This window comes from Ochotona princeps, chromosome 21, assembly GCF_030435755.1.
Source record: "Ochotona princeps isolate mOchPri1 chromosome 21, mOchPri1.hap1, whole genome shotgun sequence".
Taxonomy (NCBI): Eukaryota; Metazoa; Chordata; class Mammalia; order Lagomorpha; family Ochotonidae; genus Ochotona; species Ochotona princeps.
The window spans coordinates 32121751-32147319 of NC_080852.1; the positions used below are offsets into that span (position 1 = coordinate 32121751).

At 52.2% G+C, this 25569-nt stretch overlaps 1 protein-coding gene, 1 long non-coding RNA gene and 1 pseudogene across 3 annotated transcripts; 1 reads left to right on the forward strand and 2 right to left on the reverse strand.

Moving 5' to 3' along the window:
* Window positions 1–1858: 1858 nt before the first annotated feature.
* LOC131482834 (uncharacterized) lies at window positions 1859–13933 on the reverse strand. The gene is made up of 3 exons (XR_009247338.1): window positions 13798–13933; window positions 12596–13483; window positions 1859–2018 (listed from the first exon to the last, which is right to left on the reverse strand). It is a non-coding gene; the product is annotated as an uncharacterized LOC131482834 (long non-coding RNA).
* LOC101526465 (proteasome subunit alpha type-5-like) lies at window positions 5315–6387 on the reverse strand (annotated as a pseudogene).
* A 312-nt stretch (window positions 13934–14245) lies between the features above and the next one.
* CSRNP1 (cysteine and serine rich nuclear protein 1) lies at window positions 14246–24904 on the forward strand. 2 transcript variants are annotated; one of them, XM_058678613.1, is made up of 5 exons: window positions 14246–14438; window positions 20180–20427; window positions 21681–21940; window positions 22403–22720; window positions 22817–24904. In XM_058678613.1, the coding sequence occupies exons 2-5, from the start codon at window positions 20220–20222 to the stop codon at window positions 23789–23791; spliced, it is 1761 nt and encodes a 586-aa protein (XP_058534596.1). In that variant the 5' UTR covers window positions 14246–14438; window positions 20180–20219; the 3' UTR covers window positions 23792–24904. The 2 variants fall into 2 exon arrangements, with proteins under 2 accessions (XP_058534596.1, XP_004581431.2); XM_004581374.3 differs by having other exon boundaries at window positions 14304–14431.
* Window positions 24905–25569: the final 665 nt, after the last annotated feature.

Sequence of the window (25569 nt, forward strand, 5' to 3'; positions counted from 1 at the left end):
AATCCCAGCAGCTCCACTTCCCATCCAGCTCCCTGCTTTGACTTTTTCTTGGCCTGGGAAAGTAGTGGAGGATGGCCCAAAGCCTTGGGACCCTGCACCCACATAGGAGACCTGGAAGAAGTCCCTGGATCCTGACTTCAGATCAGCATAGCACTGGCTGTTGCACTCACTTGGGGAGTGAATCATTGGACGGAAGATCTTTCTCCCTGTCTCTCCACCTGTCTGTATATCTGACTTTCCAATAAAAATAAAATAAATTAAAAAAAAAGATCCATTGATTGGACAATTAGAATGGATCATCATGTTATTTAAAAAAGCTAAGTTTGAAGCCCATTTCTTTTACTGCAAATGGTTTCAGGATCACAAACTTCTCTCATAGGTAATAAAAACAGAATACAAAACCAAGAGAAACCAACAGGACATGGAATCTCTATAGACTCTGCCTACAGTTTTTCTGAGCTCCACAGAGCCGAGAATCTAATCCCAGAGAGAAGCAAATGTATGTACATGCTATGTTAGGATGGGGACTTCTCGAGGAAAGATCCAAAACCCCCTTCATTTTGGTGGTGGGGGCAGAAAGCTGGAGGAATATTACGCAAGAGCTGTGAGTGCAGGCTGAGGAGGGGCTCAGTGGGACAGTCAATCGACCAGAGGCTCCTCCCAGCCTTCCTGTTCCTCCTCTTGCTTCCTGTCCCTCTATCCTCTCCTGCCCCAGCTTTGCCAGCAGGTTTTGTCCTCTTTTTAGTGGCTCTTCCAGATCGGTCTAAGGGCAGAGGCCACCGTGTATTGTGCCTAGGTAGAGGAGTCAAAAGCCGACACTCCAAAGCAGCCTCCAAGGGTATCAGGACTTTTACTTGTGCTGGTCCTACCACAGGGAACACCACAGGCAGCTGAGCCTACCTCTGATGGTAAAAACCCTGGACCCTTCAGAGCCACCATTCATCTGTGAAGTGAACAGAGCAACCTAGAGCAGATTTTTCTAAAGCCTGATTTAGCAATCTCGTGATCAGCAGGGCTATGGAAAAGGAAAAACTGTCTTGAGTGATTTTCCCCACAAGCAGAGCCAAGAGACAAAAATTGGAGTGCAAGTGTTTTGTTTTGGTTTTGGTTTTGGTTTTTTTGGAAAGTAAACCCAGGAAGCACCGTGAAAGAAAGGCAGGTAGATTGGGGCTTGGGCAGAGAAGGAAACAAACATAGAACACATTGATAGCTGCGGCTCAGTGTCACTGGGACCCGTGCTCAGAGTGTCCCACCCTAGCCCATGACAGGTCACGGCTGCATTCCAGGCACTCCCAGCCTGCCTTGTCAGCTGAGCATGATGGTGTGGCCAGAGATCCCCAGGCTAAGAGTGGCCTTTGTTTGCAGTGAAGGCCATCTGTATGTGAGGGACTTGTGAGTGTCAGGGGACTACGAACGGGACATGGATGCAGGCAAACAATATTTCAGAAATGTTAGATCAATGGCAATTTCCTTCAGCATCCATCGCCTTTATAATAATTGTCACGGCTTTGTGATGTGCACCTGTGTCACTTGCACTGAGTTGGCCAGTTCAGCTATGCTCATGTTTAGTAAGGAGAATGCTATTGACTGTTCTTCAGCCTGCTAAAATGCTTTCACACAACTTCCTGCTATGTATATTTATTTCTGTTTTATTGTTATTATCACATGGCAGTAGGGCTCCAAACCATTAAGCAGTTCAGAAAAGATTTATTCAAGCATAAAAGTAACACCACTAATAGTAACAATATAAATTGTAGGTACTAGGGCAATTGAATATGTAGAATGAGAGAATTTTTACTCAAGCAGGAAAAGTGAACCCAAAAGACTGGTATGGAAATGAGCATCTGTAAGAGGGGTTTTGTTAGCTGTAATTGCATTTCCTCTGGTCCTTGAGGCATCTTCCAGTAGTACACCTTGTCAAAACAGGAAGCCCATACTTGACAAAGGTATAAAACCCATCAAGTCTTTTCCATCCTCCTCCCATTAGGCCCTTTCGAGAAACCATCCCATCTAGGTTTCTCCAGAATATGAGCAAAGTGAGAAAGTTCAATGTGAATATTGATGTATTTGCTTTAAAAATATAGGAAAAAAATCAAAACCATAACAGTATTATTGAAGTTGTCCAAGTCAGAAATAAAACCAACACAATTCATACTATGGCTCATATATTGAGTCACAATCTACTAAGGAATATTATAATCAGAGGGGGGGGGAAGCAAGCTCTTGGCAAAATTACTTGATCAAGCGACACTTTTGGATGTCACATCAAATCAATGGCACACATTGTGAATAAGAAATTGCTGCCCAAGTGAGTGCTAGTAGACAATTGGCTTTATTGTTGATTCAAACCACTGTGGCAAGCCCTGTTCCTTGTCAACCCAAAATGTTTGCCACCGCTTCATTCTTTTTTTTTTTTTTTTTTTTTTTTTTAGGATTTTTTTACTATTATTGGAAAGCCAGACATACAGAGAAGAGGAGAGACAGAGAGGAAGATCTTGCGTCCGATGATTCACTCCCCAAGTGAGCCGCAACGGGCCGATGCGCGCGGATCCAAAGCCAGGCACCTGGAACCTCTTCCGGGTCTCCCAAGCGGGTACAGGGTCCCAAAGCCTGGGCCATCCTCGACTGCTTTCCCAGGCCACAAGCAGGGAGCTGGATGGGAAGTGGAGCTGCCGGGATTAGAACCAAAGCCCATATGGGATCCCTGTGCGTTCAAGGCGAGGACTTTAGCCGCTAGGCCACGCCGCCGGCCCCAGCCGCTTCATTCTTGATAACAGATGCAAAGTTCTCCAGTCTCAGGCACTTTAGTGGTAAGGGTCCAAGTCCATCATGCTCTTTTCCCGTTTCCCAGTCTCCCTTGCTATTTAGTAGACTGTGAAACTCAGTTCTGGCCAATGAGATCTGATGGTTAGTCTGCCAAGGATTTAATGAAGACCTTAGTTTTCTTAGCAAAAAAAAAAAAAGGAAGGGGGGCCGGCGGCGTGGCCTAGCAGCTAAAGTCCTTGCCTTGAATGCCCCGGGATCCCATATGGGCGCCGGTTCTAATCCCGGTAGCTCCACTTCCCATCCAGCTCCCTGCTTGTGGCCTGGGAAAGCAGTTGAGGACGGCCCAATGTATTGGGACACTGCACCCGTGTGGGAGACCTGGAGGAGGTTCCAGGTTCCCGGCTTCGAATCGGCGCAGCACTGGCTGTTGCGGCTCACTTGGGGAGTGAATCATCGGATGGAGGATCTTCCTCTCTGTCTCTCCTCTCTGTATATCTGATTTTGTAATAAAAATAAATAAATCTTAAAAAAAAAAAAAAGATACCTGCTGGTACTTCTTTTCCCCTTCTTTTAACTTGACCATAGTCATGACTCCTGGTTCTAGACAGCTTTCTTACAATATAAAGCAGTCAGCACAAGATAAAGGCTGTCGTAAATCTGCAGACACCTGCAATGACATTCTTGAGTCGCTGCAGTCAATGGTAGTGGCTGCCTGCTACCAGAATTCTGGCTACAGCACAGAAGTAAACCCCTCTACATAGAAAAAACTGTAGCTTGGGTTTTCTATTACTAAAACGTTTCTTTTTCTTTTCTTTCCTTCTCTTTTATTTTATTTGAAGGCGAGAGAAAGACAGAATCTACTGATTCAGTTCCCCCAAATGCCCAGAACTTCCAGGGCTTGGTTAGGCCAAATTCAAGAGCCTGGAACTTCATCCAGGTATCCCATGTGCCTGTTGGGAAACCATGCACGGGGGGAAAGGGAGATCACCTATTGCCTCCCAGGATATTTATTATCAAAAACTGGATCTCAGGCAGAGGATACAAGGGAATCAAACTAGTCACTGCAATGTGGGATGCAGGCCTCCCAAGTGGCCACTTCACCCTGAGCCAGAGGCTCACGCCCGGAAGCCTTCCCAGGGGCTACACTACTGATGTACGCACCGAGTATGCAGTCAGCATTTCACAGATTTAAAAAAAAAAATGAGGGAAATGTGCTTGATGACTTTTTGTGTTGTGTTTACCAGTGAATCTTTGCATCACTAGATGAATAAGCTGTTCTGGCTTCCAGTTGGCTTCGGCCATGGGGATCCCCAGCAGGAAATGGAGAAGGAAGAGAATGAGATCAGGGCTTTTAGTTCCCTGGTTCCCGGCCTGTGAGTCACCAAAGGCTGGCTGGATGCTCCGGAGGCAGCCAACTCTTAGTTCTCTCCTTTCTAATGATGTCTCCCACCCCCTTTCTTTTTCTTCACCCTCTGCTGTTGCTTGCCCACATTATTATACCTACATCCACACATGGGTAAATTTACCCATTTATACATAAACCTTCCTAAATATTATTCCATTTTTGACTGTGCCATTATGTTTTAGAATGCTGACTAATCAATTTGTGGTTTAAACAAACAAACAGAATAAAATGTTTGCCTCTGAATGTCAGCCACACACCAGCGTATTCACAAAGACCAGCTCTCAGGCAACATACTGGCTCCTGATCTCAATATATATAGAAACCGGCAGCAAGAAGAGTCAATGCTTTCAATTCATGGCCTCTCTGACTCTGTCTTTTCAGAGTACTGCGTGGAGATGGACAGCAAGTAAAAGACCCTGTTGAACAAAGTCCGCTGGCTGTTAAGGGGTTTTGAGACAAGAGGGCAGATACAGCATCCCTTTGTGGCACTAATGGCCCTTTGATGTAGGTGGTTAGTTCAAACGTCTCAGTGGCACGTTCATTCTCTTGATTACCCAAAGATGTGCCTTCAGGGTGAGACTATCACCATTTTTCATGTGGAAGAAAAGATTTGAAGATTTTTGAAGACAGAACTGTGGTACAAAGCATGGCCTTTGAGAATATAATGCTTTCCTTAGACTTGAAAGTGTTCGTCTCTTCTTCTTTTAAATTAAAAGCAACCACTAGAAAAATTAAAAACAGACTATAAGCCTTCATATCATCAAGCAAAAGCACAAACACATGTGCACACACATCTGCATATCAAACAAAACAAAAAATACAAATAGAAAAAGCAAAGAGCAGAGGAAGCATTAGAATAAACAGCAGAAGATAAAATGACAAAATTTAGGCCAATATGTCAGCTATGTCAACCAATGGAACTGTGATAAACCCACCCTTAAAACAAAAAAAATCTCATATTGGATTATGAAATATGTCCTGTTCTATACAGAAGATACTTTTTTATTTTAAAATTTTATTTATTTCAGAATTGTCTTCATGTACAGACATAATTTAAAAATGCACAAAAACGAGTTTTTCCAAGGAGTAGAAGTTGGAAATTAAATTTAAGGGCAATCAAGAAAACTAAAATTGTCCCAGAAAGTTGTGAGGTCCACACTTCCTTAAATGTCCTTGATAACTTCTAATTCTTTGTTTGTAAACATGTGGCACTTCTGGCCAGGCTGCACCGTGGCAAGCTCTATGTTGGTTGTATTTAGCTTCTCCTCCATGACTTGATTGAGGATGATGACTGAAGACTTGATGGCTTCTTTCATTGTCTTTGACTTGTGATAAAATTCCTGCCCCGGCGGCGTGGCCTAGCGGCTAAAGTCCTCGCCTTGAAAGCCCCGGGATCCCATATGGGCGCCGGTTCTAATCCCGCAGCTCCACTTCCCATCCAGCTCCCTGCTTGTGGCCTGGGAAAGCAGTTGAGGATGGCCCAATGCATTGGGACACTGCACCCGCATGGGAGACCCGGAAGAGGTTCCAGGTTCCCGGCTTCGGATCGGCGCGCATCGGCCCGTTGCGGCTCACTTGGGGAGTGAATCATCGGACGGAAGATCTTCCTCTCTGTCTCTCCTCTGTATATATCTGGCTGTAATAAAATGAATAAATCTTTAAAAAAAAAAAATTCCTGCAAGGAGCTCTGAGGCAGAGCCGATTGCTCGAGCCTCACACTGTACGGAAGGTTCCACATGGGTCCATGTGAAATAGTTGGGGTCCTTTTTCATCAACTTCTCCAAACAGCAGTGCTACCCCAAAGGGACAAGACATGGCACCTGGATCTGCATCTTGTCCAAACTGCAGAGCCAAATTTGACACAGCCTGGGTCCCGCTCTCCACTGTCATGGTCTCACTGTAGGTAAACCAATGGTTCTGCATCTCCATTCTTGCTTTATCAATTAAAGTCTCAGCATCAGCAATTAGACTACTCATGGCACAACCTATGTTAGCATTGATCTCCACGATTTTCTCAGTGCTGCTGGGCTCCACGAGTGGGGAGGTAATTCTCTTTTCCACAGCTAGGAAAACACCTTCTGATGTCTGGATGCCAATAGCTGCAGAGCCAAGTACTATACTTGGATGTCCTCAATGGCATATTCCACTTGAAATAATCTTCCTTCAGGAGAAAAAGTATTCATGTCTCTGTCATACTCAGACAGGGTGAGGAACATGGTGAGGGCAGAAGGAGGCTGCAGCGGCTATGTGCGGATTCAGAGGACCCACCACACTCCACTGAGGCCCAACTCACGCACATGGCCTCTGAGCCAAAGGCCCCGCTTGCAACAAGAAGATATATTAAAAAAAAAAAAAAAAAGTTTTTGTTTTTATTGAGAAGGCAGATTTACAGAGAGGAGAAACAGAAAAAAACCTCCACCCATTGATTCATTCCCCAAGTGGTCACAACAGCTGAAGCTGAGCCAATCTGAAGCCAGGAACCAGGAGCTTCTGGGTCTCCCACACAGGTAGGACCTTTGGACTGTCCTCGACTGCTTTCCCAGGCCACAAACAGGAAGGTGGATGGGAAATGGAACATCTGGGACAGGAACTGGCACCCATATGGCAAGGCAATGATTTAGCCACTGGATCACCACGCAGGCCCAGGAGATACTTTTTTTTTTTTTCAAAGTCAGATATACAGAGAGGAGGAGAGACAGAGAGGAAGATCTTCCTTCTGTTGGTTCACTCCCCAAATGGCTGCAACAGTCTGAGCTGAGTTGATACAAATCCAGGAGCCAGGAGCTTCTTCTGGGTCTCCAACACAAGTATAAGATCCCAAGGCTTTGGACCGTCCTCAACTGCTTTCCCAGGCCACAAGTAGGGGGTTGAATGGGAAGCAGGAATTAGATTGGGAAGCAGGGATTAGAACTGGTGTCCTATAGAATCCCAGCGCATTCCTAAGTGTTTTCTGCTTTTGTGATTTCTACCTTACTTGCTTGGCTGGGGGCTGTGTGAACTCCAGGCCTGACAGTCTAAGTGACACCCGGCAGGTCACATAGGCAGAAAGAGAAATCTTCCATCTATAAGTAAAATTTTAATTTCTTTTTCCATAAACTTTTCTTGAAGTACTTTCATTTAACATCTTCTTAATTAATGGCAACAGTAAATTTGAACATGTCCCATAAGCAAAATCAGAATAACAGCAGACTAATAGTTTCCTAGCATGTTTCATACATCCCAGCATAAAACAAAACAAACAAAACAAAAAACCATGATGGTTAAGAGTAAACCAGAAATTCATCCTAATCGAAATCAAGAGCAGGGCCCGGCGGCGTGGCCTAGCGGCTAAAGTCCTCGCCTTGAACACACCAGGATCCCATATGGGCGCCGGTTCTAATCCCAGTAGCTTCACTTCCCATCCAGCTCCCTGCTTGTGGCCTGGGAAAGCAGGAGAGGATGGCCCAATGCCTTGGGACCCTGCATCCGCTTGGGAGACCTGGAAGAAGTTCCTGGATCCTGGCTCAGTACACAAAACTCAGTAGTTCTTCTTCACTTTAAAATACAATCAGATAAAACATAACAACCCAGGAGCTTATAGAATGCTAGAGCTCATCTGTTTCACCTTCAAAGATTTAAAACTACTCAAAAGACTATAAACCAGCAGCTTGCAGAAAAATATAAATAGCTCATGAAAGTCTTAACTTCACTCATAATAAGATAAAAGCCAGTTAAAACAGTAAGATTTTTAAAATTTCTCCTATCAGATTGGCAGAGATCAATAAGCTTGATAACTCCCAGTGGTAGGGAGGGTGTTGGGAAATAGTTGCCCTCAGACACTATTGGCTGAGAGTAAAACTGGTGCAATTTGGGGCAGGCAGTTTGGCAATATCTGTCCAAAATCCTTTGACCCAGAATGTAACTTCTGGGATTGTTAATGCACATCTATTCTTAAATATCTTCCAATTAGGGGGCAGTACTGTGGTTTAGCAGGTATAGCCACAGCCTGCAATGCCAGCATCCCATATGGACACGGGTTTGACTCCCCAGCTGCTCCACCTTCCCATCCAGTGCCTTGCCACTGTGCCTGGGAGAGCAGCAGAAGATGGCCCCTGCATCCATGTGGGAGACCTGAAAGAAGCTCCTGGCTCCTAGCTTTGGACTGGCCCAGCTCCAATGGCTGTGGTCATTTGGGGAGTAAACCAGCAGACAGAAGATCTGTCTCCTTGTCTATCCTTCTCTGTAACTTTGCCTAAGTAAGTAATTAAATCTTGAAAAATAAATAGGACCTTCCTTCCTGTTCTTTGCTTTCCAGCGCTTTCACTGAATAGGTCTCAACATTAGAATGCATCAGAATCGGATGCCTTATTAGGCACTGACTGCCAGTCCCACTCTTAGAATTCTGATTCTGTGCATCAAACAGGGACCCAGGAATCTGCGTTTTTTTTAAAGATTTACTTGTTTTTATTGGAAAATCAGATATATAGAGAGAAGAGAGAGAGGAAGATCTTCTGTCCAATAATTCACTCCCGAAGTAGCCGCAATGGCTGGAGCTGAGCTGATCCAAAGCCAGGAGCCAGGAGCTTCTTCCAGGTCTCCCATGCAGGTGCAGGGTCCCAAGGCTGTGGGCTGTTCTGGACTGCTTTTTCATGCCACAAGCAGGGAGCTGGATGGGAAGCGGGGCCACCAGGATATGAACTGGCACCCATATGGGTCCTTGGAACATGCAAGATGAGGATTTTAGTCACTAGACTACCACACCGGGCTCAGGAATCTGTATTTCTAACAAATTATCAAGTGATGCTGCTGCAGACGGTCCAGAGGGCACAACTTGTACGATTGCTTTAGTCCATGGGAAGACTAGGGTGGTTGGAAGGACAGGTACCTAACAGAGACTAGGGAGATGAGTATGGAAGTAAGGTGTGACTGTCCCAAGATGAATGTTTATACCTCCTAAGGAAACTGGACCTTCATCTCTGTTCTTAGCCTCACCTCAGTCAGTTCTCCTCGGGCCAGTGTTGTGGTGCAGCTGGTTAAGCCTCCCCTTAGCACTCTCACATTGCATATGGAATTCCTGGTTCAAGTCCTGACGATGCTCCCAATGCAGCTTCCTACTAATAGCGTATCTGGGAAGGTACTGCAGGACGGCCCAGGTCCTTGGGCCCCTGCCATCACACAGGAGACCAGGGTGAAGTTCCAGACTCCCGTCATTCTGAGCATTTAGGAAGTGAACCGGTACACGGAAATTTCTTTTTTCTTTCCCCTCCCTCTATCATTCTGCCTTTCAAATAAATAAATCTTGCAATAATAATAATAGAATAATGGTGATAATAATAAGAGCCCTTTGGAGCTGATGTGATGGCTCAATTGGCTAATCTTCCACCTGTAAGCTCCAGGATCCCACATGGGCAATGGTTCATGCCCCAGCTGTTTCACTTCCCATCCAGCTCCCTGCTTGTGGCCTGGGAAAGCAGTGGGAGACAGCCCAAAGCCTTGGCATCCTGCACCCGTGTGGGAGACCTGAAAGAAGTTCCTGGTTTCTGGCTTCGGATCGGCACAGCACTGTTTTGCAGTCATTTGGGGAGTGAATCATTGGACGGAAGATTTTCCTCTCTGTCTCTCCTTCTCTTTGTATATCTGACTTTGTGATAAAAATAAATAAATCTTAAAAAAAAAAAAAAAGAAAAAGTCAGTCTCTGACCTCGCCCCCAGCAGAGTTCCAAAAACCCCTCACATTGCCTCCGTGTTGGGAACAGCTTTGGTTCCTTATAAGGAGAACACCTGGCTTTATGCTGAAGAAGTGTTTTAGGATAGGGCCTGTAGTCTCAGGACAGGGCAGGTCATCAGGGTCACCATGTAATGGCAAGGCTGGAATTTTCAAATCGACCTGTTGATCTCAGGAAGTGGGGGAGGGGCTGAGATTCAGCTCTGTTAAAAACTCTCACTTTATTTTTCAGATTTATTTTCTGGACCCAGCGCAGTGGATTAAGTCCTTGCCTCACATATGCCAGGATCTTACATGGGTGCCGGTTCATAGCCCAGCTGCTCCACTTCTCTTCTAAATCCCTGTTTTGGCCTAGAAAAGCAGTCAAAGACAGCCTTGGGACCCTGCACCCACTTGGGAGACCTGGAAGAAGCTCCTGGCTTCAGATCAGCTCAGCTCTGGCCGTTGCAGCCACTGGGGAGCGAACCAGAGGACAGAAGATCTTCCCTTCTGTCTTTCCTTGTCTCTGTAACTCTGACTTTCCAACAAAAAGCTTTCATTAAATTTTTTTTTTCTTAAAATAAAAGAGTTACAGTGAGAGAGATCTTACATCACTCTCCAAAAGGCTGCAATGTTTAGATCTGGGCCACTCCAAAGCCAAGAGTCAGGTGCTTCTTCCGAGTTTCCCATGTGGGTGCAGGGTCCCAAGCACTTGGGGCCATCTTCAGCTGCTTTTCCAGGGATATCAGCACCTAGCTGGATCAGAAGCCACGGGTGGCGGATCGCACTGGCTCCTTTCACAGCAACAACATTGACTGTTTCCCTCTCTCTTACGTCCAAGGTGACACTTTAATAAAGTAAGCCAAGATTAAGAACTTGGGCCTTTACATATGTATATACCTGTCCACCCACTGCAAAGATGAAAGTGTGGAAAACATCTCCCACATCCCCAGAAGGTTCTCTTGTGTCCTTTTCCAGTCAGTTCTTCCAAAGGCAGTACCCACCATCACCAGGTTTCATCAGCCTGATTTTAAACTTCATATAAATAAATGTAGTAGAGCCCCATGGATGCTCAATTAGCTAATCCTCCACTTACAAGCACCAGCACATGCCATGTGGGCACTGGTTTATGTCCCAACTGCTCCACTTCCCATCCAGCTCTCTGATTGTAACCTGGGAAAGCATTAGAGAATGGGCCAGTGCCTTGGGACTCTGCACCCACATGGGAGACCCGGAGGAAGTTCCTGACTCTTTGGATCAGCTCAGCTCCAACCGTTGTGACTATCTGGGGAGCGAACAGTGGATAGTAGTCTTTCTGTCTTTCCTTCTCTCTATACAAATAAATCTAATAAATGCAACAGAGTTGTTAATTTCTTCTGTTCAGTACAATGGCTAAAAGACTCATCCACATTGTCCTATTAAGCAAGTTTGTTCTTTTCAATTCTGTATACCAGTGTAATCCATTAGAAATCAAATGATGGATTCGATTAGAAACAAATTACAATTTGTTTCTACTCGTCTATTAGTTTTTGGCTATTATACATAAAACTGCTATAACATGCTTGCAAATTTCTTTTGGCAATGATCACCTTGTTTCTCTTGGGCACATATTTTAAGTAGAATTAAATATGCTTATTAAACATGGAAATATGAAGTCAAATTTATGTTAAGCCTTATTGGGTACTCACAAATCATTTTGCCAATTATATCAATTCCCGGTCACACCAACCATATTTGGCGGATGGATTATTTCTCATTCTTGCCTCATTAAGTATTCTTAGCCCCTTTAATTTTAGCCTTACTGATGTGAGCATGTCATTCATTCTGTCACTCTATCAGTAAACACTGAATGTTCGTGTGCCTACAATGGGTGGTCTGTGGACACTGGATGTTTGCGAAACTGGTAGCGCCTCCCCAACTCTTGGGGAGCTCCCTGAGGACTTGTGCTTCCGTGGAGACATGAACACAGAGAGATGCTGTTCCGGGCCCCACCCTACCGGCCTGGCACAGATCCCTCACCTCCCCCAAACCAGGAAGGGGCTGCAGTTGGGATCCCACAGGGACATGTTTCCCTTCACCAGCAACATCTGGGGGACATCTGGTGAGCCCAACCCAGGACAGGGCGATACTTTTCTTTCCAGAGAAAACACGATTTGTCAGAGCTGTTGTATTCCACAATATCTTCCTATTCTCTCTTCTTTCCTGCTGCCCGGACTCTATGAACCACTGGATTCACTCATGCTAAGCACCCACTGATGCCCTCATGAGCTCCTTACCCAGGTTTCTGTCTTGCCTGGCACAGTCCTGCAGAATACAAACCCAGGCAGTGTCCCCAAGGGACCGTTATGAACTCTAGGCTCGGCCCAAGTCAGCAAACATTCAGGCCCTTGGGGTGTTCTAACACAACCCCTTTATTTTGCAGAGCTCTATCCTTGAGCTCCTATCCATTTACTAAGCACATCTGATTTATTAGCAGCCATCATGTGCACAGGCCCCCTTGGCCATCCACTGCCCTTTGGTAACACAAGGAAGCCACACCACTGAGTGGGTGTGGAGACCAGCATCGTTGGAGGTTGAACCCCAGACACACTCTACCAACTGCCCATTGGTTCATAGGAACCAAGTGTGTAGTTTTCAAGGCTGTGGGGTGAGAGTCAGGAGGTGCAGCTGGAGCAGAGCACACCTCTTGTACCAAGCTGCAGGACTAATGTTAAAAGCAGATGACGGGGCCAGGCACTTACCTCAGTGGTGACGACATGGCTGTTGCGTGTTGGGAGTGCCGGGGTTCAGTTGGACGCCAGCTCCCAGCTGAAGTGGAGCCTCCTGAGACAACTGTGATGGCTCAGAGTTAACTGGGCTCCTGCCACCCACATGGAGACCTGGATTGAGTTCCTGGCTGCTAGCTCCTGGCCTGCCGCACTCTTGGCTGCAGTTGGGTGGTTGGCAAAGGGAACCAGTGGATGGGAACGGTTTCTGTCTTTCCAATAAATACTTTTTTTTCCTTCTTTTTGAGGCGCATGAAGAAACAAAAAGGGGCACACTTTGAGGACACTGAAACGGAGGGGAAGGGAAAGGAGGGAGAATGGGGCTTGCAATGGTGGAATCGTGAAGGTGGGCATGCGGTCCTGGAGGCCTTCACAGGGCACCAGGAGCCTGGCTGCAGCTGCCCAGACACCTCCTCCTGCAGCACCCACCCCCTCCACGCCCCAGGCACACACAAAAGGCATCAGCAAACCCGGGCCACACTTTCTTGCATTCTCCCTCTTAGGGAGGGTAAGGCCTTCTCCGCCTAAATGTTTCTGTTTGGGAAGGGCATCCACCACCGTCCACACCCCCACCCTGTCCTCAAGCCATCCAAAAGGTCGCAAAATCCCTTCCCCTGCATAGGGGCAGCGCAGGATAGAATGGAATCTCCAGGGCTGGGCCAGCCCGTTGACAGAATTCATCTAGGACAGCACCTGAGCCCAGAAGGCAGCGGGGAGCAGCACCGGGAGGGGCGGGAGCGGGGCGGGCTCCCACGAAGGCTGCCCGGAGGAGGCATTGCAAGCTGAGCTCTTCCAGGCAGTTGGGATTCAGTGAAGCTCAGGGCCACCCGGGAACAGGCCGGCTGCAGCGGTGAAGGTATGGGACTGAGAAGGGTTCACTTGTCAGCACACTGGTCCACCTCCGCGTGGAGGGCTGGCCCAGGGTTGGGAAGAAATAGAGAAGGTGGCGGTCTGGGCCGGAAGAAATCAATTTTTTAAGGGGTGGTGGGATTGGAGTGGGGAAGCTGTTCCTAAGTGTCCCCTGACTCAAGGTCCTCTGCAGAGGCAGGGTCTCCAGCCCGTGGGAGGAAGGGAGGAGGGGAGGGTCAAGTCCCCTGGTGTCCCCTTCACCCTGTCCTCCCACCCCCAGGTCCTTCTTCAGCCATGGGCCTGGGGTGGGGGGTGGGGGTGAAGGCTACATCCTGACGGGATTAGATAAGAAACTGCTTCTGACGGGCTGGAGGTCTCGCTCAGCGGCCCTCCGGTTTTCTGCTGGGTCCCCGCGGCCTCAGTCTGCCAGTCTGTAAACGGGACGCCGCGGCGAGGTCAAGGGTTGCCAGCGCCTAACGCCACCAGCGCGAATCCGGGGCGCCTTGGCGAAGCTGGGGAGGGAGGTGGGCGGGGAGCGCGGCGGAGGCGCCGTCGCCCGGTCAGAGTCCGCAGGGAGGCCCAGAGGCTGCAGCGCCAGGGCTCCCGGCGGGGGAGGGAGGAGGAGGAGACTGGGAGAGGGACTGGAGGAGGAGGAGGAGGAGGAGGAGGCGGCGCCTCCGGGGCGGGGCTGCGGGCGGCCTGGCGGGAGGCCCGGCGTGCGTCAGCGCTGCGAGCCCCGGAGTTTTCCACTGACGAGGAGGGCGGAGCTGCGGGCGGGGCCCCGGCGTAGCCAGTCTCCCGCCGCCGCCGCCGCTGCCGGACGCGCAGAGCCGCGGACGGCTTGACCGACGGCTGCCGGCCGATCGCGCACCGAGTCAGGGGCGCTGGGAGGCCGGGGAGGCGGGTGAGGAGCGTCCCGGCCTCAGGACGCGGGAGCAGTCGGTGTCCTCGGAGAGCGCCTGGGTCTCAGGTGAGCATTGAGGGCCCCTGAGTTCGGCCGGACAGGACTTCGGGGAAGTGTGTGTGTGTGCGCGCGCGCGGGGGGCAATGGTGGTGGCGTCCGGGGCCCAGGGACTGGGGGACACTTGGCCGCTGCCAGTCGCTGGCACCCCAACTCTGGGCGGGCGCCGGAGTCGGGGCTTGCCCACCCGGCGTCAGACCCACACGCCACGGCCCGGAGTCGCGGCTAGGCTGGGGGGAGCAGTGGGACAGGGTATCGCGGGTTTCCCACTCCCTTCCCCCGCCGCACCAGGTCTCGATTGTGTCCCCGCCGCTGAATCCCAGGGCCCGAGCTGAGGGAGAGTTGGAGGGGTGACCGGGTGCTCGCGCCTGCGGGCTGGATTTCCTTCTGACCCAGTTGCTTGAGAACTTTTCAGAAGTTCCTCGCGTGGCCCGAGCAGGTGACACATTTGTCGTCGTCTTCCCTAGGTTCCCCCCACACATACACACACACTTCCCCCGGGTGTGTGTATGTGTGTGTGGAGGGGGTGGTGGGGAGGGTGCCGGGCCCCGCGGAGTGTGCGGGGCACCCCGCGGCAGGCGGGGTCGGAGCTGGGAGGAGGATCCCTGAGCGCGGCTGGGTGAGTCACGGACCCCTGGCGGGCGGCGATTGTGTCGTGCGCTCACCTGTTTGTCAGTCGCCGTCACACGCGCAGGCCACCGCTCTGAGTCACGGGGCGCAGCCACACCGGCCACCCGCGGGCACACGTAGGCCGTCTCCCACGCACTTCTGCCCGGGTTCTCGTGCATGACCTGCCTCCTTGCCTTGCGGCGGGGGAGGGGACCCCACCGCACGCCGAGATGTCCACACCGTAGCGACCATCACACACTTGGTCATCCCGCTCCCTGACCCATGGAAGGGTCCCTTGTGGCTTCCCGCTGCCCACCCCGGGTCTCCGCTCACCCCCATCCCCCCATTCCGAATTCTCCGGGGCCTCCAGTGCGTTACTCATCACCTCCCCCAAATCTCGGACGAACCCTGCCGCTTCCGTCTCCATATCCTAGGGCTTCCCAATCCATCCCCCCTCCTTTCTCCTTGGCGCCTCTTCCTGTCTTGTCACCTGGCCCCAGTAGTGCGGTCCGGCTGGCTGGTCACACCCCCTCCCGTCCCCACTGCTGAGCCATCTTTTAAAAATGCAAATCTGATGTGTCACGCCCTGCTGAAGCCCTCGCGTGCCCTTGGGCTAAAGGCTGCCCTGTGACCCCAGCTCAGCGCCCCTCCCTGCGGGGAACTCTCTGCTTTCACCACCCCCACACCCCCAGCCAGGCCACCCAACCACGCTCCTCAAGAGGCAGGATTTGTTTAGGTCTTGCTCCCCGTTGTGCCTGCGCCCCTCAAAGTGCTTGGCTTGTTGTAGAAGCTCAGTAAAGACTGAATGAATGAATGAGGTGGTGGAGTCTTCCTTAGACTGGGGCCGCTCATGCACATGCTGTCAGGTGCAGTTTCCCTAACGCGAGGAGCCAATGCCTCCTGTTGCCAGCAAATAGTTGGCACCTACCCAGTGCCAGGCCCTGGAGGCCAAGGCTGAGGAACTGTCTCCTCCCCAAGTGATGGGTGGGGGAGGGGTGTGTCCAGGCTTCCTGTCTGCTGTCTCTGGGCAGTTGTGTGTGTGTGTGTGGGGGGGGAGGGCAGGCAGAGGTGTCCTTTCTTTTTCCCAGAAAGTAGTTCCTGAGGACTTGGGACTGTGTGACATCCTTCCTCCCACCCCCAGGTGTAAGGGCTGGGGGAGGGTAAGGCACTGGCCAGGACTGGGAGCTTAGAGGTTAAAGGATGCATTCTTGGGATTCCTTGAGGGGAACAGAGGCAGCTTAAATGTGTCCTCTCGGGGTACCATCTTGGACTGGGAGCTGGGGGCCTTGGTGGCACTGCTGAGCTGGGCACAAGGGCTCAGGATGACTTTACAGAAGTCTGAAACGCTATCCTTGCCCCCATTTGATGCCGGGCGTGGTGGCCTTCCATCAATTTGCTTAGTGCGGAGAGGGCTGTGGCTACTAGAGTGGGTAGGCAGGTACCTTCCCCCAGCCCCAGGACTGGCAGTGCCAGTGCTCGGTGGGTGGCAGAAGGGCTGCCCACTCCCCAGGGCCTGCTGAGACCCTGAAAGCAGGCTGGTGCTGTGATTCAGAGCCTGGCTCCAGAGGCCAGGGGGGCGTGGCATTTCTGGCTCCAGGACCCCAGGAGGGCACAGTGCCTCTGCTCGGGATCCTGATTCCTGGGTAGGCGGGAAGGGCCCCTCCCCCGCCCTCTGACTCACTGTCTGACACTCTCCTTGGACTCTCTATCCTTCATTCCTTTTCCTGACTCCTTGTCTCCCGGCTCAGTCTTTGGGTCTTTTTGTCTCATCTGCTGCCTCTGTCTCTCTCTTCACTTCTGCATTTTGGGATGGAGGAACCTGGGGGTTTCTGGGGTACCTTCTTAGCTCCTACCACTCCTTGGAGTGGTCTGCAGGGCTTCCCCTGCTAGAGCTGGCCATGCACAGTCTGGTCACCTGTGCCCTCCTCCCCTCCCCTCCCTGCTGCCAAGGCTGTCACAACCCCCTTCTCCTTCAGTTCTTAGATGGGCAGCCCTGAGGCCCTCACCTCCCCCCATCAGTTTACTCTTGGGGAACAGGGAGCTTCCAGAGATGTCTGCCCCAGCCTGAGATTTGGTCCCCCTGCTCCTCTCAGAGCTGCTCCTTGCTCAGAGCCTTCTGGCATAGGCTGGGGTCCAGGTGTGTGATCCCCTCATCCTCTGGGCCAGGAGCAAGAGGGGGTCCAGTAAAGATGACAGGTGGGGCATGCCCTGCCTCCCTCTGATGTCATCAGGTGTCAGGTCCTGTTTTAGGCACAGGCAGGTAACAGTTGTGTCCTGGTATAAGAGACCAGCAGCAAGGCTGTTGCAGGGTGGCCAGAAGAAAAGGGGCAGTGCGGGGTCCATAGGGGTCATCTCGGCACATCAGATCTACCATGGCAAAACCATCCTTGAGGGGTGTGCGAAGGAGACTCACAGTGTCAGAGGCTGAGGAGCTGTTACATCAAGATGCCAGGCCAAGGAAGAACCTCTTCCTGGTCTGCACATGGATGCTGTCTTGTGTCTCTTGAAAGGGCCCTAATCTTAGCCCTTCATGATCTGCTTACCTCCCAGTGCCCCGCCTCCAAGCACCATCCCACTGAGTTAGTTGAGTTTCAGTCTGTAGGCCACAAATGCCACTGAGTTTGTAGCAGGAGGCCTCTGCAGAGATAGCTCCTGAAAGTGGTTGAGGCTGGGTTGATCCACCTTGGGCAAGTGCAGGAGGGAGGTGAGTGAGTGGGGACATTAGCGGAACTGCAAGTTCACCCGGGTGTGCAGGGGGTGGGGACAGACCCAGTGTGGTGGCTGGAGGGGAAGCAGTGGCCAGATCTACAGCTGCTGGGAATTCTGGACCTGATCCTAGGGGTGAACCTTCCTAGGGGACTTTCACAGTGGTTGAAGCAAGGGGGGAGCAGTGGGCAGTGTGGGCAGATAAGAGGTTTGCCACCATCTCGTTGTGGCTGGTGGCAGTGGGAACAAATTCGATAAAGGTAGGGTACGTTTAAAATGGGTGGCATGTATGACGTGTGTGTCGTTTCTGTATACAGTTAGATGAGTGTGGACAGAAGTGGTGACCAGTTCCCTGGAACCGTCCATCCTACCCCTCCCTGCAGGAACCTCTCTCTGTTCAGAGAATCTACATGTTATTGATTCCTGGAAACTTCCTGACCCTGTGAGGTTGTGAGACAAAGACAAGAGATAACTGAACCTGTCCAGGGCTGCCCAGGCAAAAAATAGCAGAACTAGAGGTTCTGATGTAGCCCAAGTCTTCTACCTCATGGCAGGTGCCTTCAAGGTCCTCCTGAGGGTTGGGCCTGGCCTGGCCTGCCTGCTATGGATTAAATGAATTCAGGTGAACTTTCTGGAGCTGGGTGCTGGGATGTAGATGGAGGCAGAGGGGGAAGGCGGGTGCTGTGACTGTGTGACTGCAGGTTTCTGGCTTGAGTAACTGGGTGGGTGGCAGTGCTGTTACTAAGATAGGGAATACAGGAAGAGGAACAGATGGCGTGGGGGGTGGGGAACAGAGACAAGGGGTTCGATTTGGGGCCTGCTTCGGAATTTGATGTTTCTAAGGGACAGCCCAGGGGAGATGGTGAGAGGGTGGTTGGTCCCAAGGAGTGTCAGACTCAGGTGTGGCTTTAGGGAGGCATCGCGTGCATGTGCTGCGGACAGCTTCCTGAATTTGGGGACAGGATGTGTGGAGGTTGTTTGTCCACGTGTGTGTGTGCACATACACGCAGATGCCACTGTGTCTGTAGTGAGTGCACATGCATGTGCCTGGCTCCAGGTTGTGTGTCCCCCTTCTGGGAGTGCTGCAGGCCAGTCGGGAGATGGCTTGTTTGTGTTTGTGGTTTGACCCTGGAGATGGGGGTGCATGCTGCCATGCCTGAGAAACAACTGCTAGAAGCCCCCGGAAGCACCTGTGCATGCTCTTCCCAGGGCCCCTGGGGTGGAAGGGAGAGGAGCTGGGGAGGGAGGGAGGTTGGTTGTCCTGTCTGCCCTGAGTCTGCATTTTCTGCAGGTAGCCAGCACACCCTCCAGGACTTAGGGACTTCATGGGAGGCCTGGGAGAGGGGGAGGGGGTTTGGAACAGATACCTGAGCCAGCCAGCCCAGTGGTAGGTTTTTCCCCTTTGCTCTCATTTCCTGTGATGGCCGTGGGGGAGGGGCTCCGCAGCACTGCCAGTCCTGCTAGTGACCTCAGGCAGGGGGCAGGACGGGCGGGGGTGCAACCTCAAGTGCAGCAGGACCTGGCAACAAAAGTAGCTGTGCTCAGCCCTGGGGGTTTGGCACGAAGCTACAGAGAGGGCAGGGGAAGGGGCGTCAGCTAGGGTGAGGAAGCCATCAGCACCACATTAAAGTTTTTGTTGTTGTTGTTGTTGTTGTTGTTGTTTTTGGTCTAAAAAGGAGCAAAAAATTCCCATAGGATGTTAATGCACACAGACAGGATCAGATGGTGGAGTAGAAGGCCAGAACGGTGCGTGGACAAGATGAGCTGCTTAGGTCACATAGCCAGGCCAGGAGGCACAGGACTTCTCTCTTGCCAGTTGGTGGGGCTTTCTAGGGGGAAAAGTCAGAGAAGTCGCAGCCCAGGCAGAGCATGAGGGCCTGTGTCGAAAGCAGGCTGGTTGCACAGTGCATGGTCAGCCAGGCCTCATAGCAGGGGCCGGAAGCTGGCTGTGTGTGCCATGTGTGCGTGTGCAGGAGGTGGAGGAGGGAGAGCCCCTGGCCGGTGAGGAGGAGGGGGGTTGCAAGACGCAGACAGCCCCCCCACACAAAGGCACAGATGCGAGCTGTGTGAATCACCCAGCCAGTGAGTCAGCCCCCAGGATTCCTGTCGGGGAATGAGTGAGGCCTGGCCGAGATCTGTCAGTCCATCTGTCGGTCTGTCTGCCTCCTGCGCCCGCTGGTGTGGGTGCATGCGTGTGTGTATGGTAGTGGGGAGGGTGCCTGGTGGTTTCCTGGGTGGGCTTTGGGCATTGGGGGTGGGAGCATGGGAGCAGCCGGTTGCAGTTTGCACCTGAGTTTGAAGAGAGGAGGTGCTGAGTCTTAGACTGAGGAACCCTCTGGAGCTCACCGGGTCTGGAGGAGGGGAGGATGATGAGTGTGGTTGTGATCCTACCTCCTGCCCCCAGGCCACCTCACGCTCTATCTGTCTTGTGCCAGGCTGCCTGGTCCGAGGCCCCAAAGCACACCCTGCCCCACCATGTCTGGGCTGCTGAAGAGGAAGTTTGACCAGCTGGATGACGACTCCTCCTCCTTCTGCTCCTCCACCTGCTCCTCCTCTGGCTGCCACTCTGGTTCCTGCTCCCCGAGCTCCTCAGACCCCCCAGCATGGTACTCAGATGAGGAGGGTCCCTGGGACCAGACACCCCCACCCGCCCGCAACTGCTGCAGCCCTCGGAGTTTCACGCGTGAGTCCTGTCTGTCTCCCCTAGGAACCACACATCCCTCCTCTCCTTTCCCGCAAGGTTTATTTATTTTTATTTGAAAGGCAGATATACAGAGAGAAGGAGATACAGAAAGTTCTTGTATCCAGTGGTTTACTCTGCAAGTAGCTGCAATGGCTAGAGCTAAGCCAGTCTGAAGCCAGGAGCTTCCTCTGGACCTCCCATGTCGGTGCAGGGTCCCAAGGCTTTGGGCCATCCTCTACTGCTTTCCCAGGCCACAAGCAGGGAGCAGGATGGGAAGTGGAACAGCCAAGATTAGAAGTGCCCATATGGGATCCCAGCGCATTCGAGGCGAGTACTTTAGGCACTAGTATGTGCTGGGCTCCCCCATTAAGGTTTTTTTTTTTTAAGATTCATTTTTTTATTTTTATTGCAAAGTCAGATATACTGAGAAGAGGAGAGATAGAGAGGAAGTGGAACTGCCGGGATTAGAACCAGCGGCCATATGGGATCAAAGTGAGGACCTTAGCCACTAGGCCACGCTGCCAGCCCCCCCCATTAAGTTTTAATATCACAGATAATCTGGGTTTTTTAGGTCCAATCAGTATATAACTACATTATATAAGGGAATTTCAACAGAATTGGAAGATAAGTATATTTTACTGCAAGAAAATTTTAAAATCCATGCATCACGTTTTTCATGAAATACATTTTCTATCACTTTTTTTGAAGACCTCCTCATTCCTTAAAAAACCACTGTGGTTTTCAGAATCCTAATAGTCCAGGGGTGGCATGTTGGTGTGTAGCCAGCTTAATCCTCTACCCTGGCTGTTCCACTTCCCATCCAGCTCCCTGCTTGTGACCTAGGAAAGCAGTGGAAGATGGTTTAAGTCCTTGGGACCCTTCACCCGTGTGGGAGACCCAGAAGAAGCTCCAGCTCCCAGCTTTGGATCAGCACATCTCTGACCTTTTGGGGAGTGATTATTTTCTCTGATGTCATATATAAAGAGCTCCTACAAATCAATAACTAAAAGTTGGACAAGAAACCAATAGATGGCTCAACACGGGCATATGTTTAATCATATAAGTACTTACAGTTGAATTAGTGAGTCACAATAAGCCAGTGTTGACATGGGTGCAGTGTTATGTTTGAGCAGCTCTGTCCTGGGCTGGCCACTGAATTCAGCCCCTGCTCTCTTGAAGTGGAATGGGGGGAGCTGGGAGACAGCATGGTATGGTTCTGGAGGTTAACTTGTCCTTTCCTTCCTGCTTTCTAGCTCTGTCCATCCTGAAGAGGGCTCCCCGGAAACGCTCAGGTCGCGTGGCTTTTGATGGCATTACCGTCTTTTACTTCCCTCGGTGCCAGGGCTTCACCAGTGTGCCAGGCCGTGGCGGCTGTACCCTGGGCATGACGTCTCGTCACAGTGCCTGCCGCCGCTTCTCCTTGGCAGAGTTCACCCAGGAGCAGGCTCGGGCACGGCATGAGAAGCTGCGGCAGCGCTTGAAGGAGGAGAAACTGGAGGTGCTGCGGTGGAAGGTAGGGGCGTCCCTCCACGTGGCCCACACCCCCAGTAGCTCCTGAAGTCCTAGCCTCGAGGGGAGGGAGTGAGTAGGAGTGGCTACTCATTGGCTCTTGGTGTGTATGGGAAACAGGCCACAAGCCCAGTGATTGGTTGCCTCGGTTATCTGCAGGGGAGGCCTGTGAGGGCTGCCAGTAAATGAGAGGGGTGGGGAGTGTTGAGCCTGAATCAGCCTGGCCTTACTAGAGAGGAGGGTGGAGAGTTGATGTGACATGGAGGCAGGCGGCGGGAGGGGAATGTCTAGCTGGGATAGGGGGCTTGCTGTGGAAGTGAATAGAACAGCTTTATGTACATGTGCCTGGGTGGTTGGCTGGCTGGCTTTCTGCTATGGCCGCCGTACCCAGCACACGGGCAGTCCAGAGGAAACCTTTTGTGTTGAGCGCCCGTTCCCCTCACATTCCCCTCTGCTGTGCACACAGCTGTCGGTGGCTGGTGTATCTGAGGCGTCGGAGGCAGGTCCACCACTGACGGTGGACAGCATCGATGATGCCTCTGTGGAGGAGGACTTGGCAGTGGCCGTGGCGAGCGGCCGGCTGGAAGAAGTGAGCTGCCTGCAGCCTTACCCGGCCCGGCAACGGCGGGCCCTGCTACGTGCTGCTGGTGTGCGCAGGATCGACCGTGAAGAGAAGAGAGAGCTGCAGGCACTGCGCCGGTCCAGAGAGGACTGTGGCTGTCACTGTGACAGGGTCTGTGACCCCGAGACGTGCAGCTGCAGCCTAGCGGGCATCAAGTGCCAGGTGCGGGCATGGGACTGAAACATGATGGGGGGGCGGCCTGGGGCTGGGCATGTCTTTGAGGCCTCACCTACTTACGTCTCTGTTGTCTCTCCACAGATGGACCACACAGGGTTCCCCTGTGGCTGCTGCAGGGAGGGTTGTGAGAACCCCAATGGCCGGGTGGAGTTTAACCAGGCACGAGTTCAAACCCACTTCATCCACACACTCACCCACCTGCAGCTGGAGCAAGGGGCTGAGAGCCTTGGTGAGGTGGAGGCACCTGCCCAAGGCAGCCCAGCCAACCCCACTGACCAAGCGCTTGTGCCCTCCTTCCCACTGGCCAAGCCCCCCATAAGCAGTGAGCTGGGAGATAACAGTTGCAGCAGCGACATGACCGATTCCTCCACAGCATCCGGCACCAGTGAGGCCCCCGGTCGGCCCACCCACCCAGGCCTGCCTGGCTCTGACTTCCAGACCAGTGTGGATGATGACAGCCTGGCCCGCATCCTGAGTTTCAGTGACTCTGACCTCGGAGGGGAGGAGGAGGAGGAGGAAGGGGGCGTGGGACACCTGGACAACCTCAGCTGCTTCCACCCGTCTGACATCTTCAGTACGGGTGACCCTGGTAGCCTGGCCAGCTGGACCCAGATCTATTCAGGCTGTAGCTTCCCATCGGGCATCCTGGATGAAAACGCCAATTTGGATGCCAGCTGCTTGCTGAATGGTGACCTGCAGGGCTTGAGTGAGGGCGGTCTGCCTGGCACAGCAGTGCCGCCCGGCGTGGATGCTGCCCAGAGCAGCTCAGTGGACCTCAGCTTGTCTTCCTGCGACTCGTTTGAGCTGCTGCAGGCCCTGCCTGATTACAGCCTGGGACCTCACTATACCTTGCAGAAGGTCTCTGACAGCCTGGACCACCTCGAGGCCCCCCACTTCCCTCTGCCCAGCCTCTCTCCGCCTGGGGACATCAGCACATGTTTCCTTGAGTCTCTCATGGGCTTGTCGGAGCCTGGTGCTGAAGCCCTGGCCCCGCTGGTAGACAGTCCTTTTGAGGATGCTTCCCCGGCATCTCTGATGGAGCCTGTGCCCGTGTGAGGACTGTGGGGGTGCCCGGCCCCAAGAGCACCCTTGCTGCTATTCTCCAATGTGGGGGACCTTCCCCACCCCAAAACAAGGCCTAGAGGTAAAAGGCTCTGGTTGGCTGGCTCAGCCCTGAGGTGTTGACTGGGCACCCCTGGTTTTCATGTCACACTCTGAATTTATTTATTTTTTTCTTCATTCTTTTGTACAGAAGAGGGGATGGGGGAAGGGGCTCCCCCACAACCCACCCAGTGCCCTTCCACCACGCATGTGTGCAGTGGGAAGAAGAGAAGATGGTGGTTCTTTGGAGCTTGGCAGGCAGACCCCTTGGTGGTCTCTGCGTGATGTTCCTGAGCCCCCAAGATCTGGCTGCGTCCAGCCGCTTCCAGTGGCTGCTTCTGCCACCCTAAGCCCTAGGCCCTCAGGGTGGCTGTATCCTCTGGACTGTGAAGACTCTAATTTATTTCCATAATTTATTAGACTGTGGTGGCAGTGGGCAGTGCCAGGGACAAGGCGGATACCAGCCCCGACAAGTCTCTTTGCCTTGGAGTCCGGAGCCTGGCCCTTGCTGCAGACCAGGTGTGAATTGGAGCCCCCGTGATCATGTGTCACCCTCCTGGCTCCTGCACGGAAGCCAAGCAGGAGATAGGCTCACCAGCTGTGACCAAAACTCCCTTCTGCCCCACCCAGCGCTCTCTGCTTCCTGCCATCTGCCCAGCTCCCTTGCTCCCCAAAGGCCATGGCCTTTATTCCCATGATGGAGGAGTGGAAAGTGGGAGGCCCAGAGAGAGCAAGGGGCTTGCCCTGGGCACAAAGCATGCCCTGGACCTATCTCAGGGCTTTCTGGGCACCCCACTCCGTCCCAGCCCACCTGCCTGTGCCCTGTGGCCAGGTGATGGGTAGTTGGCTCCTTAGACTCTCATGCCCCTTTTCAGATGAATTTTGCATCGTTATTTCTATATTGTCCCCGAGTGTCAAAACTGTAATTTATTCATTTTTCTGTGTGTCTGTGCCAAGAAACCAAGTCTCTGGGCCTGCCCTCTTGCCCAGGAGGCCTTGCCAGCCTGTGTGCTTGTGGGAATACCTTGTACCTGAACTTACAGGTACCAATAAAGAGACTATTTTTAAGTGGTGTGGTTTGCATCAAAGAGATGGGGAATGCAGGTGCACCCTGGGGAGGGTGTGTGAAGGGGTAGCTAGTATAGGCAGCAGGTTGAGGGGGCACCTGGCCCACTGGGCCTCCCTCCAGTCAGCTTGGAGCCAGGAAGCCAGCCAAGGCCAGCCTGGCAGATGGAGCAGCTTCTGCAGGTTAACCTCTTCCTCTCCACTGGTTGCCCAGGGCAGCAGTGGGACTTCGGTGGAGTAAAGGTACCCTCTTGAACTGGGGGCTGGCTCAGAGTGAAACTGTTCCAGCTGTGGCTGGTGGAGGCCTGACCTTGGTCATGGACCCAGCAGCTGGGGTCCCTGGGGACTGAAGCACCGGAAGCCACAGAGCTTCATCTACACCAGCCAGACCTGTTGGACCTGTCCCCCAGCAGCTGTGGGCCAGAGCCGCAGGCCGCACCCTGCCCTAGGAAGCCCTGGTCTTGGGAGCCTGAGGAGGAGAATGGCCATCCTCACCCTTAGGAAGGATCTGTAGGGTGCTGAGAAGGGTGGGGTACGGGGGAGGTGCTGAAGGGGCACCCCCGCACACACACACAGAGGCTATGCTTTTTTCTTTTTTTTTTTTTAAAGATTTATTCATTTTATTACAGCCAGATATATACAGAGGAGGAGAGACAGAGAGGAAGATC

Bases quoted from the DNA above. Each gene is read 5' to 3' on its own strand.
- CSRNP1 (XM_058678613.1), top strand. From the start codon at position 20,220: ATGTCTGGGCTGCTGAAGAGGAAGTTTGACCAGCTGGATGACGACTCC. The intron at 21,941-22,402 runs GTAGGGGCGTCC...CTGTGCACACAG, and splicing joins TGGAGGTGCTGCGGTGGAAG to CTGTCGGTGGCTGGTGTATC. The intron at 22,721-22,816 runs GTGCGGGCATGG...GTCTCTCCACAG, and splicing joins TAGCGGGCATCAAGTGCCAG to ATGGACCACACAGGGTTCCC.